This window comes from Vigna radiata, chromosome 7 (genome assembly GCF_000741045.1).
Source record: "Vigna radiata var. radiata cultivar VC1973A chromosome 7, Vradiata_ver6, whole genome shotgun sequence".
NCBI lineage: Eukaryota > Viridiplantae > Streptophyta > Magnoliopsida > Fabales > Fabaceae > Vigna > Vigna radiata.
In genome coordinates this window covers 26,241,695-26,262,949 of record NC_028357.1, presented here as the reverse complement: position 1 = coordinate 26,262,949, position 21,255 = coordinate 26,241,695, and the positions used below count along the sequence as shown (strand labels likewise).

At 33.2% G+C, this 21,255-nt stretch overlaps 1 protein-coding gene, 1 non-coding gene and 1 pseudogene across 3 annotated transcripts in view; all 3 read left to right on the top strand.

Moving 5' to 3' along the window:
• Positions 1 to 394, top strand: part of LOC106766927 — a 5,191-nt gene extending 4,797 nt beyond the window's left edge. For both annotated transcript variants that reach the window (XM_014651717.2, XM_014651718.2), the window contains exon 6: positions 78 to 394. In XM_014651717.2, the coding sequence (XP_014507203.2) occupies positions 78 to 95 (18 nt within the window). In that variant the 3' untranslated portion in view covers positions 96 to 394. The remainder of the gene's footprint in view (positions 1 to 77) is intronic.
• Positions 395 to 2,624: 2,230 nt separating this feature from the next.
• Positions 2,625 to 2,696, top strand: TRNAG-UCC. The gene has a single exon. It is a non-coding gene; the product is annotated as a tRNA-Gly (tRNA).
• Positions 2,697 to 5,159: 2,463 nt separating this feature from the next.
• Positions 5,160 to 15,007, top strand: LOC106766235 (annotated as a pseudogene).
• Positions 15,008 to 21,255: the final 6,248 nt, after the last annotated feature.

Genomic DNA, 21,255 nt, shown 5'->3' with positions numbered 1-21,255 from the left:
ATTGTGATTATATGACTGTAAGAAACAAACTTTTGATTTTGAAAGCATAATGAATCTCGGTATATTTTGCTTTGCAGGAACAGATGATCCTCTAGGAAAAAGATTAAACAACACAAAAACCCGCCAGGTGGTTGGGTGGGAGCCCAAGTACCCTAGTTTTGCTGGTTTTTTAGAGAGCAGTCTGTGACAAACTCTTGAATTTGTCTATTGTTGTTCACTCTGATTAATTTGGAAACCACCATATATACATAAGGTGCTTAGTCAGGGAATTCTTTCTGTAGATGGATAGTTCATGCATACCAGTCACAACTATGAAGTGTGTACATTTTCCTATTTCTCCTTGGCAAAAAGGATGATCAGTTATTCAACTGTCTTGAAACTGTTTCATATTGCATGCATATGGAATATGGATAATCTAGTAGTAATCTTTTATAGAAGACATTCTTAGGTAGAAACAGCAAAAATATGTGCCTATGAATATCTCTAAATAAAATTTGCAATAAATAATTAGTATTTGTGAATATTTATTATTCACAAGTAACGAGTAACAATTTTAATATCAATTTATAAACGGATTGAATACAAATATTATACTATTTTTACATGATATTCTAAAAATATAAATAAAAATTTAATTTATATTTTATTAAATTAAATTTAATTAAAATCAATAATAATTTATATATATTTTTAATTATTTGTAAATATGTGTGATTATTGCCAGTTTAAAAATACTGGTAATATTTTTTAAATTCGTTATGATCTAGAATATGTGACCTTCCTATATGAAATTCAACTCACCATCTGAGAAATTTGATCGGGTGCAAGAAGAAAGTGAAGCCGTGAATATTGAAATTGGTCCAGTTGTATGGTAACACTTACAGTTCTTACATAAGCATGGCCGGAAGCTTGCAAAGGAAATATTGGTGCTACTAAACATTTTAACAATATTTATATTAATTGTCACCTTTTTAATATGTTAAAACAAAATTTTAACCGATTAAAATAACTTAAAACTGATTTAGTTTAGTGATTTAACATATTCAAACTGCATCACTTTGCATATAGTTTTTTTCAATGAATTAAAATGTGTTTTATTATATTAAAAAAGAGTTTTATAACCAATCTAACTCATTCAATTTTGCATTATAATAAACCAATTTCTTTCAAAAGTACGCAAACATTTTAAAAAAAATAAGAGTTGTTTGATTAACTTGAAAATTACTTCTCGATTTTTTTTAGTGAATAAATAGATTAAAACATAATATTAAGAAGAAAACATTTAAGATGATTCATTATTCTTCTTTTATATAGTTATGGACTTAATAATTTTTTAGGTGGTATAGTTTTTATACGTCATTTAGTATTGATCAAGATGCTTTTGTGATTAGGTTTTATAAGGTTTTATGTTGAGATGGTGCAAAATTTAAGATCTTAATTGTTGAGTGTTATTTTTCTTTCCTTCTTTTTTTTTTTTTAAAGTGTAGTGAATTAGATTTGTGACAGTAGTTGAACAACTGAATATAGTTCTAGTGTAAAATTGAATTAAACTTTGGTGTTATTTTCTTCTTCTTTATCATTATATATTTATTAATTTTTAAAATTAAAGAACAACAACGCCAACATCTTTATTTTTCAATAAACTAGACTCTTTTTTTTTTCAAAATTTACTTTAATTTTCCTATAGAAATATATCATGCATTTGTGACAATCTTTCATACATAAGTTGAGTCTCTCTTTGAGCTCAATATTTTATTCTAACAAACTCAATCGGTTTAAAGAGATAAGACATTGGTTAATGACTTGTTATAGTTTGATTTTCAATTAAAGAGTCATTTGAACTAAACATTATCAAACTTGGTTAAATTTGGTTCAATTTACAAAACTCAAACCAAAATAAATGATTTTCGTTACTACAAAATTGTAAGAAATTTAAAAAAGAATGTCAAACATTTTGTAATGAAAAATTACAAAGTAAAAAAAAGTTTTGCTTTGAATTATTCTTTTTATAATTATACTCGTATTTACAAGTTAAACTTTTTTTTTACTTGTATATAAATTACACAATTTCATAGTTAAAAACTGCAAAATTCAAATATGCTACGATGTTAGAATAAGTACATGTACTCTAATTACAATACGTTGAAATTATAAAGCAATTTTCAAAAGTCACATCTCATTTCTTTATTTTCAAAATGAAATTTAAATCAAACAGCTCGATTAAAGAAAAAAAAGAAAGTCTAAAAGATATTTCATTTTATTTTTTTAATTAGTTTTTTAAATTTATTCAATTTGAACACCGTACCAGCGTGTCCTTTCATTTGAAAACTAAATTAATAACATATTTTTTCATTGGTTTACAAAATATTTTTTTGATGATTTAATATCAGCTACCAATTAAATATTTTCAAATTCATTAAGATATATATAAATTATGTTTACGTTGATATACCGTAATTTGATAGGGCAACTTCATGTTATTTGTCATTAGTGTTAGTGTTTAAATGAACAAATTAATTTGATTAAATTTTATTTTATAACACTAAATTTATTATTTCACTAAAATACTTTAAGTTAAAAATGTTTAAATATTTTAAATATTTAAAATTTAAAATATCAGCAAAGCGTTTGTAGTCCAACGGTTAGGATAATTGCCTTCCAAGCAATAGACCCGGGTTCGACTCCCGGCAAACGCATTCCTTCATTGCTTTATCACTTTCTTTTAATACAATGTTCGAATAATGTCCAATGATGCAGTTTTTCTTTTTCAATGGGTAGAAATGTATGACTCTTTTCTAATCTAAAACTTAAGCTAATTTTTCTTTCCTTTCAAAATCCAATTGTATAAATGTATGGCTCTTTTTTACAAGTAAAACACTCCTACTTAAGCATGAATTTGATATCCAGTCTAATTAAACTTAGATCAAATAAAATGAATTTTTTATAATACAAACATAGTTCATTTAGTTAAAATTTGATTAATTTACTTTGTCCATAAGATTAAATTTAGTGGGATATATCTAATATATAACTATTTGGTTTATTAAATATAAGATGGATTAACTTGAGTCAATTCTTCGAATTAGATTAATTTGACTTGATTTTAGATTTTAGTTCATAGTATGGATTCGTCTTTAGTGTTGGAATAATTGGTATCGTTCTGAGATAGAGTATAACGCAGCGGAATAAAACTTAAGTAAGTGGAAAGCGTGTTCGGTCACTTTTGTATTAAAATGGTCAGTTAATAAAATAAATTTTCTAAGAGACAATTTATTGAACAGTTGATGTGCAAATGAGAATAACAAGTATAGGAAGTAGAAAAATCACACGAGTAATTTTTATACTGGTTCGATTCAAAAGAATCTACATCCAGTCGTTAATCACTACAAAAAGTGATTAAAAGTTCCACTAAAAATGAGTTTCACAGATTACAAATATAGTGAATAAAACTGATAAAATAAACTTTCCTTCGACGAACAAACCAAAAAATGAACACTCTGCCAACTCGAAGAGAACCGCTCCGACTATCGACAAACGAAACACGAGCTTCTCCTATTCACAAGACCAGGCAGAGCACCTTGCTAACTCGAAGAGAACTGCCCCGACTATTGACACACGAAACGCGAGCTTCTCCTATTCAAGAGACCAAGCAAGGGAACTTGAACTATAGCTATTGAGAACTTCCTCTGACAAACAGTATTTTGCAAAGCTTCTTTTCAACAACGTTATTTTCTGAAGTTCTCAAAGCACCTATTTAGCCTAGGGTCCGAAACTGAAAAGTCATCTCCCAACTGCCACAAATTATTATCATAAGTGATAATCGATTATTTGAGTCCGTTATGGGGTTTTCAAAAATGTGATAATCGATTATCATGAGGAATAATCAATTATTCCAGAAACTTGGGCAATACTGAAACAGACAGAGATAATCGATTATACTATGCAATACTCGATTATTTACGCAATGACTCACTAAATACGAAAAATTCTAAGAGTTTTTACATCATTACAATTTATCCTATACATTTCTTTCTACAAAATGCGTTTAATAAAGATGCACTTAGAGACTTTAATTCTTCAACTTTTATCATCATCAAAACTTCACATTAGCTTCAAGACACCAATGCTCCTCATTGGTAACAATCTCCCCCTTTTTAATGATGATAAAAAATATCTTCTTGTTAAAAGCATTTCTATTTTCCTGCACAGATTCCATACTTACAAACATATAAAAATGTTAGTAATAACTGCACTAATTAAATTAGAAGTTTTCTCCCCCTTTTTTATCATAAGCAAAAAGTAAAAAAGTGAAAAACTCCTCCTCAAATTTTTTTTCCCCTTCAACAAAACAATTGATGTATTTCAAAACAGAAATAATGTTGAAATTTCATAACATGAATGAACAAAATACTTCATGGAATATAAGAAAAGCAAAAATTCAACTCTAATTGAAAAATACAAACAGACTTTAAAAAAGGAGGTGTTGGAGGATAATCAGAGAGTTGAAGGTTTTGTGATATGTGATGTTCTTAATTTGACAACTAAGGGGATAAGAGTAATCAATCCATAATAGAGATAAAAACAAGATATCTATCAAACTCATATATCTCCCCCTCAAATAAATTCCAATTAATACAAAAGATTTGAATAAAAAATTTCACCTCCTCTTTACCAAAAAATCATCTAAACTTTATGATCCCTCTAAAATAGGTAATTTAAAAAGAATTTAAGTTCTTTTAATTTATTAAAATTACTCCCCCTAAATTTAATAATCCCCTTTGATAGAATAGACCAAAAAAAATTTTAAAAAAAGTTTTTGTTCTTTTTTTTTGTTTTTTTTTCACGCTGGGACTTAAGATAATCGATTATTATTTTAAATAATCGATTATTTCTCGAAAAAGCGATTCGATTGATGGGATTTGGTATAATACTTATGAGATCGATGAGATTCCAATATTGATTCTTAGAACGTATGGATTTGACCCCATAAGCGNGACCACCACCCCATAGCATGTTGCTACCAAAAGCAAAACTCCGTATTTCTTCTAGAGAATCTCCTAATTGTTCCAGAGCAACTAGAAAGAGATTCTTGAACCAGAAAGAATTCAGTTCAGATGTAGGATACCTATCCAGAAGTTTTCGCAACTCAATCATGTATGATGGAATCATCAAAGATTTTACCTTTTCGAACTCTGTCTGTAACTCACTATAGACTCGAGAAACAAAGAGAAGATGTGTACGAACGAGATATCCAACAACAAGGAGAAGGAAAAGGATTGAATAGAAGAACTCCTGAACATTTAGCGATCTCAGATGTGTCGATATCAATAGTAACTCATTATTTCGATGAGTCATTTCTTCGGACAGAAGAAGATTATGGAAACAATTACCCGGAATCTCACTTATCAGATTCCAGTGTGGAAGACACAATGGAATCTGACGAATTCGCCATAATATATCTGACCCATGGATAATATCATGAAAAATGGATACAAATTTTTGGCTGCTACTTAGTATTCAAATTGTCAAAATTCAAATTTTGAGGCCGTGATAATCGATTATCATCCCTTTGTAATCGATTATTTACGTTAATTTTCGAAAAACACAAATTTGGACCAAATTTTCAATCTAAGATACATATAACATTCATAAATTATTTCAAAGCCCAAAAACAAAATACCAGGATACAATAGAGCTTTCTTTTCCTTTAGAAATTTCACCTGCAAAACAAAACAATAGAGTTTTGGTCCCCATAATCTCATTTGGGTCCTTTGATGTTAGAGGCAGATTACTTAATAATAGGAATCCAAACATATTTTCCATTAAGACTATCAAAATGTTTGATTCTACATTTGTTAGAAGTATGCCCCTTTTTCATACAATAAAAACATGTGACAACATTTGGGTTCCTATAACAAACAGTTCCTTTTTCAACCCATACCCTACGAGTTCTTTTGATTTTGTTCTTACTTTTAAAAACCCTTTTCTTTTTATAAACCTTTTTTTTTTTATAGGTATAGGCATTTCAGCATTATTATTTCTAGTTGCAACTTCAAGTAGATTTTCCAAAATATCAATATCAAGCATATGACTCTTACATGAAATACATTCAACAGGATGTTCAACATTTGAAGACTCTTTCATTTCTAAATTGCAAATTTTATTTCTTAAAATAACTTCCTTATCTAATGCTTTCTCATATTTAATTTGCAATTCTTTAAACTCCTTTTTCAAATTTTTATGAGCAGCATTTAATTTTTCAGATTCATCAAGCAATTCAAGAAAAGCATTTTGTACATCAAATTCATTAGTGTCAAGACTAGAGCAACTTACTTGGCTTGCAGTGTCATCAACATTAGCTGTCAAACATAAGTTTGCTTCTTTAACAGAATCACTTGAACCTGAAGTGTTTGATGCATTATCTTCCCAAGCAATGTAAACATTCTTCTTCTTGAAAGACTTCTTTTCTTCACCCTTTTCTTGTTCTTTGGACATTCAGTTTTCATGTGTTCTCTTTCTCCACATCCATAGCATTTAACACTTGAAGGAGATTCTTGATTTTCTCTCCTTTCTTTGCGAATTTTGTCCTTACCTTTTGCCTTCGTAAACTTGGCAAATTTCTTTATCATGAGGCTCATGTTCTCCTCATCATCAGAATCATCATCTTCAATCCTTTTAGAGCTCTTTCCTTTAGAGATCTCGGACTTGAAGGCTGGAGTCTTCCTTTTGCCTTGATCTTCTTCAACAGTTAATCTCCTTAACTCAAGCTCGAGCTCACGGAGCTTTCCAAACAAATTTGGCATCGACATTTGAGTGAGATTTTTAGACTCCGAGATGGCAGTCACCTTTGGTTGCCAAGACCTGTCCAATGATTTCAAAATTTTTACATTCAATTCATCAGTATCAAAAGTCTTACCTAACCCTGTTAAGTGGTTCACTATGTGAGTGAAACGCTTTTGAACATCGGAAATTGTTTCTCCAGGTTGCATTATGAACATCTCATACTCCTGAATGAGAGTGTTCTTCCTTGCACGTTTCACATCCTCTGTTCCTTCATGTGTGACTCTGAGAACTACCCACATTTCCTGTGTTGTCTTTTACACACTGAAATTCTATAAAATTCATCAAGTACAACAACAAATGAAATAATATTACGAGCTTTAATATCAAACTGAGCTCGTCTATTTTCTTCAGCAGTCCAGTTAAAGTATGGTTTTTCTACCTCTACATCATCAACTGTGCTTTTAGGAATAAAAGGACCATTTTGTACAACTTCCCATATACCTCTGTCAACAGACCTCATAAGAATTTCCATTCTGACTTTCCAGAAAGCATAATTATCACCAGTAAAAAGTGGTGGTCTGTTAATAGAAGCACCCTCGGCATATACAAGATTTTGAGTGTGATGACCAGCCATTTTCGCAATCTTTGAAAAACTATCAAAGCAAGCTCTGATACCAATTGTTGGAACAATCGATATCGTTCTGAGATAGAGTATAACGCAGCGGAATAAAACTTAAGTAAGCGGAAAGCGTGTTCGGTCACTTTTGTATTAAAATGGTCAGTTCATAAAATAAATTTTCTAAGAGACAATTTATCGAACAATTGATGTGCAAATGAAAATAACGAGTGCCGGAAGTAGAAAAATCACACGAGTAATTTTTATACTGGTTCGATTCAAAAGAATCTACGTCCAGTCGTTAATCACTACAAAAAGTGATTAACAGTTCCACTAAAAATGAGTTTCACAAATTACAAATATAGTGAATAAAACTGATAAAATAGACTTTCCTTCGACGAACGAACCGGAAGATGAACACTCTGCCAACTCGAAGAGAACTGCTCTGATTATCAACAAATGAAATGCGAGCTTCTCCTATTCATGAGACCAGGCAGAACACCTTGCTAACTCGAGGAGAACCGCCCCGACTATCGACACACGAAACGCGAGCTTCTCCTATTCACGAGACCAAGCAAGGGAACTTGAAATACAACTATTGAGAACTTCCTCTGACAAACAGTATTCTGCAAAGCTTCTGTTTAACAACGTCATTTTCTGAAGTTCTCAAAGCTCCTATTTATAAGCCCAAGGTCAGAAACTAAAAAGTCATCTCCCAACTGCACAAATAATCTATTATCATAAGTGATAATCAATTATTTGAGTCCGTTATGGGATTTTCAAAAATGTGAATAATCGATTATCATAAGGAATAAGCGATTATTCCAAAAACTTGGGCAATACTGAAACAGATAGAGATAATCAATTATTCTATGCAATAATCGATTATTTACGCGATGACTCACTAAATACGAAAAATTTTAAGAGCTTTTACATCATTACAATTTATCCTATACATTTTTTTCTACAAAATGCATTTAATAAAGATGCACTTAGAGACTTTAATTCTTCAACTTTTATCATCATCAAAACTTCATAGTAGCTTCAAGACACCAATTATCCTCATTGGTAACATTTATTTGGAGCTGTTGCGGGCCAATTGTTGATTGAGGTCGTCTTGCGTCGATGTTCGATCAAGATCAACTAAATCTAATCTTCAACAAAAATTAACTTGAATAGATTTTCGGTTCAGACCAACTCAAGTTGACCTTCAACCAAGACTAACTTAGCTAACCTTCTATCAAGGTCAACTTGTGCCAATCTGGCCTGATCCTCAACCGCCTTAGCTCGACTTATATACAAATTGATTTTGAATTTTCAAACTAAAAAAAATGTAACTCAATCAAAATCCAATTAATTAAATTAGATTTAAAACCCAAAAATATAGATTTAGATTTATGTTAAATACATTTAAATGGAGTTAAAATAATAAGGATGTAGATTATTATATATTAAAATGAGATTTCTAGAACAATTTTTTTTATTATTGTTTAGATGCAATTAGTAATTGTTGGAGTGCAAAGAGCAATGACCCTTTTTTTTTCCTTCGAAGCCCATTTTTCTCTTTAAAGCCCATTTCTTTTTCTTTCAAAGCCGAATTTTAAGTGACAATGATTTTATACGTGTGAATATAAATTTAATAAAATTTATAGAATCCATATTTCTCTTTCCGGGCTTGAAGATCACAATTTTGACTATCATGTTTGTTATACTGAATCCAGTATTTCTCTTTCATATTATATATGCCAAATTAATAATTCTTACAATGGAAGAATATTCTTAGTAAATATTATACATCAGGTACAAGTATGAAGAACCAAATAAAAGTCTACCCTTATCTTCCTAGTCAGTGTTGCATTGTTGACAGCAACGGTTGTAATCTGGAGTAAACATCCATTTAAACAAGCAGGATGAACAAATTGGCAGGCAGAACAGGGATTTTCTGAATCGAAGTACTTGGACCAAAGCTAAAGAAAGTTTTGTCATCTACGATGGATCGTAATGTTCCTAGAGGGGACTAGTGTGCATGATCATCTACCAACCACAAGTCATAATGGTTGCGGTTTTTACAACAAGGAATTTATAGAAGACCTCCACGTCAAAAATATAAATCTCCTCTCTAACACAAAACCAAAATATAGCTGCACAACAAAACCAGAATTGCAGCAAGAATCCTCTCTTCTGCAATCTGCAACACCACTTTGAACAATCCTCAAAGTGCACTATCCCCTTGTAACACAACAAGTACAATTCCAACAGTCTTCACAGGATACCAAGTCTTCAACTCGATCAAACAGAAGCACCTTACTTGTACAGGTAATGATCAGCAAGTGTAAGCACGCAATGTCTCTTCAATGAATCTCATTGAAGAAAGATAACCACTGTCTTCTTGGAGAATTCTTGGAGCTAAGAGAAATCTGAAATAGAAATGAAATTGTCAGTTCATCAAAAGTCTCTGAACAAACCCGTGTTCAGTCTATTTATAGATTTTTGTTAATCAGTTAGATTCTCAGTCGAATGTGCTACTAATTCAGTCGGCTGTTCAATCAACTTAGTAGCCTATGGTCAACAAATAACAGAACACATTCAATACAGTTGACCAAGTCATCAATGTTAAACTAACTTTTAAAAATATAGTCGTTAGAGTGCAAGAGCATAACAAAATTCCAAATCAGACAACATATACAGTCAAATACGTAAACTGCATAGTCGACATCAACCATGTAAAACATTTTGAAATTTTTTTCTTCTCAAAATTACACACAACACTGATCCTCAAAATCTGCACAAAGACTTTAGCATAGTCGAATCCATTTACTATGTAATTGACTGTACTAGAACTTTGTCACACAGTTAAAAGTTCATAAAAGTGCTTGTGTTTTTCAGCTTTAAAACATGTGCAGTAAAACATTTTAAATGATGCAAAGCACATAGCACATAAAGCAAATAAACACGTTCTAGATATATACCAAACAATTAGCATAGGAATATGTAACACATTTCAAACATGTTCAACAGTTATAACAGTTAAAATGCATAAGAACATGTAATCACAACAAACAACATATGCATGTTATTAAGCAATGTGTTGTTATCATCAAAAACTAGATTGATATAGAAATTGTGTTGTCAACAATCTCAACAATAATAAATGGTAAAACCAAGTATCGTTTTCCCAAGAGACTCATGGCACTAAACTATTGTGCTTTTTCTTAACCAATCAAGACTATAAGAACAATATTTTGGGGTTTTTGAATGTAAAGTGTGGAAAAATAAACATGAATGCAATTTGATCAATTGAGGCTAAACACAAAAGTGGATGGATGATGTTGATAATATGAGATGAGTTTGTTGTTAGGGTTTAGATTTCACCTAATCACTCTCATATATCTACTATTCTTATTTGTTATCAATGTTCATGCAACTTTCTAATTTACTCTAAACCCGATCCCTTGGCGAAAATAGCCTATTACCATAATTACTAGTTTACTATCCTTAGTCTCCCTAGTAATTACTAATGCATTAAGAACAAAAGCTTAAAGCAATTGACCGTGCTACTGCTATCCCTAGGCAGTATTTCATAATCAAGAGAATTCTTCCCAGTTCTAGATTTTCCCGTACGTCCCCGTATCGACAAAATCAAAGATCATGACAACGAATGAGTTAAACGATGCAAGCTATATCCACAGAGAAGACAAAACTATTGATAACAAAAGTATATGAGTAAAATAAAAACTTTGATATATGAGAGTTTAGAGGTTATATCTTTTCCCTAGCAACAAATAAGATTAGTTCTCCATCGTCATGGAAGAACTAGGTGTACAATGGAATGAAATAAATAGAAATCCTAAAAGGAGAAAAGGAGAGTTGTCAATTCCCTAAATCTGCTCCCAAAGGGGTGAAAAATATGTTTATGTGCCTAAGCCATCAAAAGATACATTCTTTAGAATGTCTAGGTCTTTAAATAGGACATAAAAAGAACAGAAAACATGTCTAAGCCCAGACAGATCATAAAAATCGTAGAAAATATATCAAATCACGTTCTGGTTGACTTTTTTTAGATTTTGGTTGACTTTTCTGCATTCTGTTTGACTTTTCTGCATTGCAACCCCTTGATACTTTAACCCTTCTTTCAAATCATTCTAATAACCTACAAAATCAAGAGAATTTATTGATAAAATCATAAAACACGCCCTCAACTCTCTTATTCACAAAACTAAAGCAAAATCATGAGTCAAAGCAAAGTTTCTAAGTCAACAAGGGTGCATTTGATATCAAAATTAAGTATAAAAATAATGGTTTTTCAACCGTTGTCAATATTAATGTCTATGTGAGTACTGTGGACCCTTTGAAAGAGCCTCCCATTATAACAACAAACACTGTTCTTTCAATCTTGGCTGTTGATTACCCGGTTGACAAGGTGTGCTGCTATGTATCTAATGATGGTGCATCTATGATCCTTTTTGATGCACTTTCAGAAACTTCTGAGTTTGCACCAAGATGGGTTCCTTTTTGCAAGAAGTAGAGCATAGAACCAAGGGCACCTGAGTTCTATTTTTCTCAGAAGATTGATTACTTGAAAGATAAGGTGCACCCTACCTTTGTGAAGGAACGAAGGGCCATGAAGGTAGGCCATAAAGATAGGACAAAAAGGTTGCGTGTTTCTAAAAATTATTACATGATCAAACTATTATGATCTGTTATATGGAATGAAAATGAAAACTTTAAACAATATTTAATGAAATAGACTCGTATGTGTTGTTGTTCAATCTCTTTATGAATCCCCTCGAAAGACCTAACATGATGTCGGTTAATCTCTACTAGATATATAATGGAAATCATTTATCATTTTTTTTCTTCATTTATAACTATTCTTTTGTTTTTTTTTTCTCCTTGGCCTGGGAATTTAAAGTAAAAATTAACTCCTTAGTGGCAAAAGCTCAGAAGAAGCCGGAGGACGGGTGGGTGATGCAGGATGGAACCCCTTGGCCTGGGAATAGTACTCGTGATCAGCCAGGAATGATTCAGGTTTTGACTATGATTCAAATCCTCTAGCTAGTTCTTGTGTTGTGCATTCTTCATTGTCTAATCATGAAGGAACAAATAAACCATAATATAAGAACATTTGAATATCTATAATTTTTGTTGCTCTTGGTTAATTCTTCGATAAAATAGAGAAAAAGAAAATATAGTAACGCTTATGATTTACAAATTTTCTTTCCTTAGAGGGTAACACGAAAAGTTAATGATTGGAAAAGCTGGTTCTCTGGTGATGTGGTTCATGAACTTACCATTGCAGGTGTATTTAGGAAGTGGCGGAGCAATGAACGTAGAATGCAAGGAACTGCCACGGCTGGTGTATATTTCACGTGAAAAGCGTCCTGGCTATAACCACCACAAGAAAGCTGGTGCTATGAATGCTTTGGTAGGTACAAAATAATTCCATGTATGACAAGAAAAGTAGAAATTATGTCAAGAATGTGACTCTTTCTTGTTGTCTATACTTTAAAGGTTCGAGTATCAGCTTTGCTTTCAAATGCACCTTTCATGCTGAATCTGGATTATGTCCAATTTCCACAAAGGTTCGATGGCATTGATCGGCATGATAGATATGCTAATCGCAATATTGTATTCTTTGATGTAAGTGGCGTTCATCTAAAGTGTGTAACTTAGTATCTGCAATCAACATTGCGATGAATGACCTTTGATGTGAGTTTCCTATGTTTCATACATGTTAGATAAATATGAAAGCCTTTGACGGGATTCAGGGTCCAGTTTATGTTGGAACTAGATGCGTGTTCAATAGGCAGGCACTATATGGATATGATCCACCAGTATCTTAGAAAAGGCCAAAGATGACTTGTGACTGCTGGCCTTCATGGTGTTGTTGTTGTGGTTGTTCGAGGAAATCTAAGTTAAAGAAGAAATCTGGTGGAAGAGGGGGTCTCTTTAGTAGATTGTACACCAAGAAGAAGAAAATGATGGGGAGGAACTACGTTAGGAAAGGGTTTGAGTCCATGTTTGATCTTGATCTTGAAGAGATTGAAGAAGGGCGTGAAGGGTATGACGAGCTAGAGAAATCATCCCTCATGTTCCAAAAAAAGTTTGAGAAGAGATTTGGGTAGTCACCAGTTTTCATTGAGTCCACTTTGATGGAAAATGGTGGACTTCCTGAAGGCACCAATAGTCCATCGCTAATTAAGGAAGCTATTCATGTTATAAGTTGTGGCTATGAAGAGAAGACTGAATGGGGAAAAGAGGTAATCGATCGCATTAATTACAATGAGACTAATCTTTTAAGATTAAGGAAGTTTTGGTTTTGCTTGATGCTTCATTTCATTCTGATTTAGCATCCATGCAGAGAGTTCTGTTAGTCCTTTTGACAAATTTGTTTCCATGCAGATTGGATGGATATATGGCTCAGTCACAGAAGATATTTTAACAGGGTTTAAGATGCACTGTAGAGGATGGAAATCAGTATACTGCATGCCAAAAAGAGACGCTTTCAAAGGATCTGCCCCAATAAATCTATTAGATAGGTTACACCATGTTCTGAGATGGGCCCTTGGTTCTGTTGAAATTTTCCTTAGTTGCCATTGTCCATTGTGGTATGGCTATGGAGGAAAACTGAAATGGCTGGAGTGGTTGGCTTATACTAATACCATTGTTTATCCATTCACTTCCATCCCTCTACTTGCATACTGCACAATTCTAGCAGTTTCTCTTCTCACTGGAAAATTCACCATCCCAACTATAAGTACACAACTGTTACATCTTTTTTCATCACCTTACCAGGATAACTAGTTTTCTTTGCTCTACTGTGATAAATGTAAATATATGTAGGTTTTGTAAAATCAAATTAAAATTAAAATCTACTTTTTAAAAAAAATAAAAAAAACTAATAACGCTCCATGTATTGTTGATGGTATTGAATAATGCAATAATTTGTTTAAGTGTTTCCATTATTTTGATGCCTTGCTGAAAAGTGCCACTCTATGCAGTTGACGAACCTTGCTAGCGTATGGTTCATGGCTCTATTCATCTCCATCATTTTAACTGGTGTGCTTGAGCTGAGGTGGAGTGGTGTGAGCCTTGAAGACTGGTGGCGCAATGAACAATTTTGGGTGATTGGAGGTGTATCTGCTCACCTTTTTGCTGTATTCCAAGGTCTCCTTAAGGTTCTTGGAGGAGTGGACACCAATTTCACAGTGACAGCCAAAGCAGCAGATTATACTGAATTTGGAGAGTTGAACCTGTTCAAGTGGACAACACTTCTGATCTCACTAACCACTCTTATAATCTTGAACATGGTAGGAGTTGTGGCTGAAGCCTCTGATGCCATTAACAATGGGTATGGTTCATGGGGTCCTTTGTTTGGGAAGGTATTCTTTGCTTTCTGGGTTATTGTCTATTTATATCCTTTCCTCAAAGGTCTCATGGGAAGGAAAAACAGGACTCCTACTATTGTTGTCCTTTGGTCAATTCTTTTGGCATCAATTTTCTCTTTGATTTGGGTTAAATTGATCCTTTTTTGCCAAAACAAACTGATCCAGTTCTCAGATAATGTGGAGTAGAATGCTAAGGCAATGGAGTTGCACTTGTGTGTACAATGGATATTTTTGAAGGCATCACTTCATATTCACCATGCTCGTGTTTAGGGAGTAGATTAAGAGTACTTAATTCATGGTAGTGTACCCATAGAAATGTAAAAAATCTGCATGAAAACCATGAGAATGGGGCTTGAATTCAATTACTTCCATTAAAAGAGAGAAGACTCCAAGAACTATATTTTTTCTTGTTTCATTCATTACTTTTAGAGAAAAACCAGAGATTTAAAATTTATGCTACATGCTTATCATATTTTAATGATAAAAATATCGAAAATATATGTTAACACCGTTTCTTTGACACGGTTTTGACAACGTCACATGGCGTCTGTGCATTGGCCAGTTTTTTATGAAATGAAATTGGTTTTCTTACGTAAGTGAGGGGCATAATGGGAAAAGCAAGAGAATGAATTTTCGATTTGGCGCCCTGTTTCCTCATTTCCTTTTCACAGTTTCAGATTTTCTTCACGGTTTCTCACTCTTTCTCCCTCGTTGCACTGGTTCTCTGTTCATCTCTCTCGTGCTCTTGTTCTCTCAGCGTCTCGTTCTTAGTTCTGAGGCGTTCTCGGTGGCTTGGGTATTGTCTGTGTATTGGGCATCCTTCGTGTGCACTGTTGAAGCCCACCCTCTACCATTTCTGTTTTCGTCGTTGTTGGTGTGTTCTTATATTTGGGGTAAGTGCAACTCGAAACTTACTCTAACCTCATATCCAATAGAGTGGTTTATTTCTTTAGCGAAACCTAACTATTTTTGTGGACATTGTTATCACTGCAGGTCCAATGGCATCAAGAAAACCAAGTGTAAGATGAAATTTTTAATGTTTTATTGTTATGGATGATGTATAAGGTGTGACTGTTAATATTTATTATATGCTATGTTATTGTTTTGTAGTGGCGACTTCGTATATCTATGGATTCGGCCAACGAGAACATTGCAAGAATGGAAGCGCTACATGAATATGGGTTTTTGTAGGATTGTTAAGATTTGTAAGATGTTAATATGTATTTCAAATTACATTGTACCCTGTACAGATGATATGTATATAAGATGACATTGTTGATCTCCATTGATCTCTCTCTCTCTCTCTCTCTCTCTCTCTCTATATATATATATATATATATATATATATATATATATATAAGATTACATTGTTGATGATAAGGTGATTTGCAATGTCTTTGTATTTACGTTGTGTATGTATTAATGGGAAACAAAAGCGCGATATGAATAATTCCTTTAAATAAAAGCAAAGTAATGTTTTTAAAGTTGTTGGATGAAGTCCACAGAGTTGTGCAGTAGAAAACACAGTGGTAGTCGTTTACCAGACTGAAATCTACGATTTGGACATAAACCTCATCAGTAGGAGCCCCAGTTTTATACATAGAGGACCATGGTCTGTCCTTGTAATGTTTTTGCAGAAATCCACTGGTTTTTAATTGAAACTGATATGAAACTGTGTTTATAGTGTGGGAGGTGTTGTTTCGACACCCCAAGAAGGAGGAAAATGATCCATGTGTGTGAGTCCATCAAGTTGGATGAAGTCCACAGAGTTGTGCAGCAGAAAACACAGTGGTAATTGTTTACCACTGTGTACAACTACACTTAGAACACCTCAAAACCACTAAATGACACCAAAGCAGATCCACCTCTGCTCTAAATTCAGGAATTAATACCATGGTCCGCTGTGAACAAAATAAGGGCTCCCTATGTTGAACTTTGTGTCCAAATCACTAAACCAGCTCGTGTAATCTTTTACCAGTCTGTGGTAAACGATTACCACAACTTTTTCTGCATAACTTCTTCCTGGACATGATTTGGGGGCTTCCACTCAACATCATACCTTCCTTGCCTACCCAAACATGAATAACCACACTTAGAACACCTCCAAAGCACTAAATGACACCAAAACAACTCCACCTCTGGTCTAAATTCAGGAATTAATACCATGGTTCACTATGAACAAAATAAGGGCTCCCTATGTTGAACTCTGTGTCCAAATCACTAAACCAGCTCGCGTAAGTCTGTGGTAAACGATTACCAGAGCTTTTTCTGCATAACTTCTTCCTGGACATGATTTGGGGGCTTGCACTCAACATCATACCTTCCTTGCCTACCCAAAAATGAACAACCACACTTAGAACACCTCCAAACCACTAAATGACACCAAAAAACTCCACCTACAGTGAAAAATTAATACCATGGTTCGTTGTGAACAAAATAAGGACTCCCTCTGTTGAGCTTTGTATCCAAATCATTAAACCAGCTCGTGTAATCGTTTACCACTCTGTGGTAAACGATTACCACAGCTTTTCTGCTGCATAACATTTTTCTAGGTCCTGGACTAAGTTTTTTTGTTCCAAATACACAATCTTTTGTATGTAAAACAATCCTTGTTTCCTTCATCCTTCAATACAAAATTTCAATGCAAACTTTATTCATTAACAATTCAAACAAAACCAGATTTTCCATTTACAATATCAAATGCAATTCACTTAGCAAGTAATAATATCATAATGAAGGCAAATTGCATTTTTATCACATTGAACATAATAAAAACCAAATTACAAAACATATGTTCATGTTACAATATCTCTATATTACAACCTCTTAAGAAAGCTATACAAAGTTCACTCATTTTTTATTCTAAGCAATCCTACGTAAGGAGTCCTAAGCGCTCTACTCTTGTAGCGCCTTCGTGACCCCATCCTCACATATGTCTTCACTGGAGGAGGATCGGTGGACATGCCTCCCAGGGAGATGCCTCTAGGGGAGATGGACGGTTCTTCATGTGGCACATTGTGTCCACCATCCTCTGGTCTTCTTCGTCTAGCTTTCTCAAATGTCACCTCTTCCTCCAACACAAGAACCCTTCTTTTAAGTTCTGCAACAAGACTTTCTTGCTGGTGTAAACTTTGCATAAAACGCTCTCTGCGTTTTCTCTTAAGTAGCTTCTTTATTGATGCCTTTTCATCTTTCATTTTTTGTCTTGGTTCATCCTTCAAATCATTCTTATCCTTCATTGTACCAAGATCAACATCGACATCATCATTAACCTGAAATTCAACAATTCAAATCATATTAGGAACACATATATAATAACATAAATCACTCTAACAATAAACCACATACCAGACCAGTTTCCAAAGCTCTTTTCACGAGGTTGTCTCCCAAATTTACATTCTCCCTTTAAATTAATCTCTTTCCCATCTAAACTCAACCCCAAAGCTAAACAAAATTCTTTCTCATTCATGAGCACAACTTTCTCTCCAATTAAAAAACCACTACTTGAATCCACCCATTTAAACACCAACTCACTCAAGATTTTCCTACCTACTTTAACATTATCAGCCAAATCTAAAAACCACCGAAAAGGAGTGCCCACAATCACTGACCGGTGCTCCTTTCTCAAACGTTTGTTCAAACTACATATGTACTATGTTGAAACTGAGTGACGAACCATCAACTGCATAGTAAATCCAAAAACCAAAAATTAAAAACCCTAAATCAAAAACAACACACAAAACCCATACTCAAAATACAAAACACTAAACAGCAAAACCCACCAAAGATGAACGCATTTACCCTGGTCGAAGAACTCGTCATTTTGCAAAACGAAGACACGAAGAACAAAATGATGCAATCACAACGACACCCACAGATAACGAGAAGGACGAACAACACTCCAATGGCAAAAACGAAGGCAAGAGCGATATCGGAAGGCCGAAAGCGAACTCAACAATGGTATCGGAATGGAGAAATTCAAAAATTTGATGAAAGAGGGAAGAAAGAGAATGTTAAATTCAGATCAAAACGGGGAAGGGCAAAGTTGGAATCCAAAAATTCAAATCTCTGTCTCATTATTGACGTCACATTTTTTAATTTTTTTTTTATAAAGAAAGGACCAATCCTGTGTTGACATGTGGCGTTGTTAAAGGAGTGTTAAAATAGGAGTGTCAAAATATCGGGATCCTTAAAATATAGATATTTGTGTTAGTCACTATTATTCATCTTACAATATTAGTACTAAGAATTTGAAGTAGAAACCATTAAAAAAAATTGATTTTTGTCTTGAATATTAAGAGAACAAAAATTTAGTACATGCTTAGATCAAGATAGATATGTTTTATTTGGTAAAAGATAACAAAAGATTGACATTTGTAATTAAAAATAAAGTTTATTTTATGTGCATAATTGAAGGACGGTAAAAACGGTAGTACATTTAGTCTAAAACAATTCTCCATTCATAGTCATCCTCCATATAGTCCACATTTCTCACACGCTAGGATCACACATAGGAGTTGTTTCTTCTACAGCTAACCATTCTTCTTTTGCCCATTCAATCAATAATACGCACATTAAACACGCAGAGGGCCAACCCTTAACCGCCCTGAACATTCCCGTCGAGGACCTCTGTTGCATTTTGAACGAAGTTCAATCCCACCTATAGCTTGATAAAAGGTAAATTAGATTATATTCATGATTTCTCATCCCTGTTTTGATTTGAGTATTCGTTCAGTTTAGATTTACCTAAGAGAAAAATCAAAATCATATACGGCAAATTTGTATATAACCTCAAAAATCCGTATATAAAATAGTGTTATATACAAATTACATAGGGTTAAAAATCCGTATATAATTAGATTATAGATAAGGTTATATACGGATATATCCGTATATAAATTATATACGGATAATCCGAATATAACTTATATACAAATAATCCGTAGCTAAATTATATACAGATAATCCGTAGATAACTTATATACGGATAATTCGTATATAACATACATACAGATATATCCTTATATAAGTTATATACAGATATATTTGTATATGAGTTATATAAACTATATACGGATATATCCGTATATAAGTTGTATATAATTTTTTCATTCAAGTTAATAGCGGACCTACCCATATCTAAACAGAGAAATCACATATAAAAAGCATCAACCAATTCATAAGACTTGTCCATTATATCCATTTAAACATTTGAATATAAATAAAGTCTTAACTCACAGACAAGCATTTAACATTAACACATAATAGTTTACATAATTGTTAATTAGAATAACTTCAAATAAGTTCAAATAACATCAAATAAGTTCTTGAGGGAATAAGTTTGAGTCATAGATACCCTACTCTAAAAACATAACTAGTAATGTCGATAAACATTTTCATCTTGTGGATGCTCTAGCTGCTCTAGTTTTTGTGGTTGTTGTGGTGGTTGAACATTAGTTTGTGGCTGATTTTGGGATTGAAGAAATTGTTGTGCAACTGCGACTGTAGGAGGCAAAAGGTACTGCATTATGGCACCAATAAAGCCTTGAAATTGAGAGGTCATCTCTCGAAATTGCTTATCTTGGGTTGATACTCGTGTTTGGAGGTTGAAAATGTCCTCTACAATTAGTTGTTGAGAAGATGTCTACGTCTGTTGTATGTAACTATCGACATAGTCATCTTGAGCACTGACGTTTCCAATGTCGTATACACGTCCCTTGTACCTTCCACCTGTAACCTCCAACCAACATTGGTTCCTTAATCTTTCCTCCTCTACAGGGTCTAGAGGAGTACATGCTGAAGCACCTACAGATGCAGTCTCAAATCTTAATTCATAAAATCTTGCTTGAAATTGCTCTTGTTAAATGAATAAATGATTATCATTAAATAGATAGACCTAACTAAGATTTAAAACATAATAAAGAATATTAATAGAGTTAGTAGATACTAACACGTGTCTGCCTAGACCTTTCATCTACAAATTGTCCTGTTGATTGACTAATATGTGTTTGCTGAAATATTTCATCGACCTGCACTGATCGACCAAGCTCCCATGACTGTAAGCAAACAAAATATAAGTTGTTAACAACAAATATTTTTAAAGTTTATGACTAGAAATTAAAAAATAAATGTACATGTCATCATACCAGACGAATAGCGTGCTCATGCACGCTAATGGATCCTCCAGTTTGCAAACAACCACCATTGTCAGATTACCTGATCTTCTTGGTCGTTTCACAGTTTTGTCTATAAAGTGGCATGTTCCACTTCTCTAAAAGACCATTCCAAACATTGTCCCCCATCTAATCAGGTTTTTTCCCTTTTGTTCGAGCTCTTTTAAACATCTCTGATAATCTATGAGATGCTTTGGTGTGAATTTTTTTTTTACCTTTTCCTCATGCTCACTCCTCCATGAAACTTTTCTCTGTTATTACAATTAATATAGGTTAGGTTTACATTGATATAAAA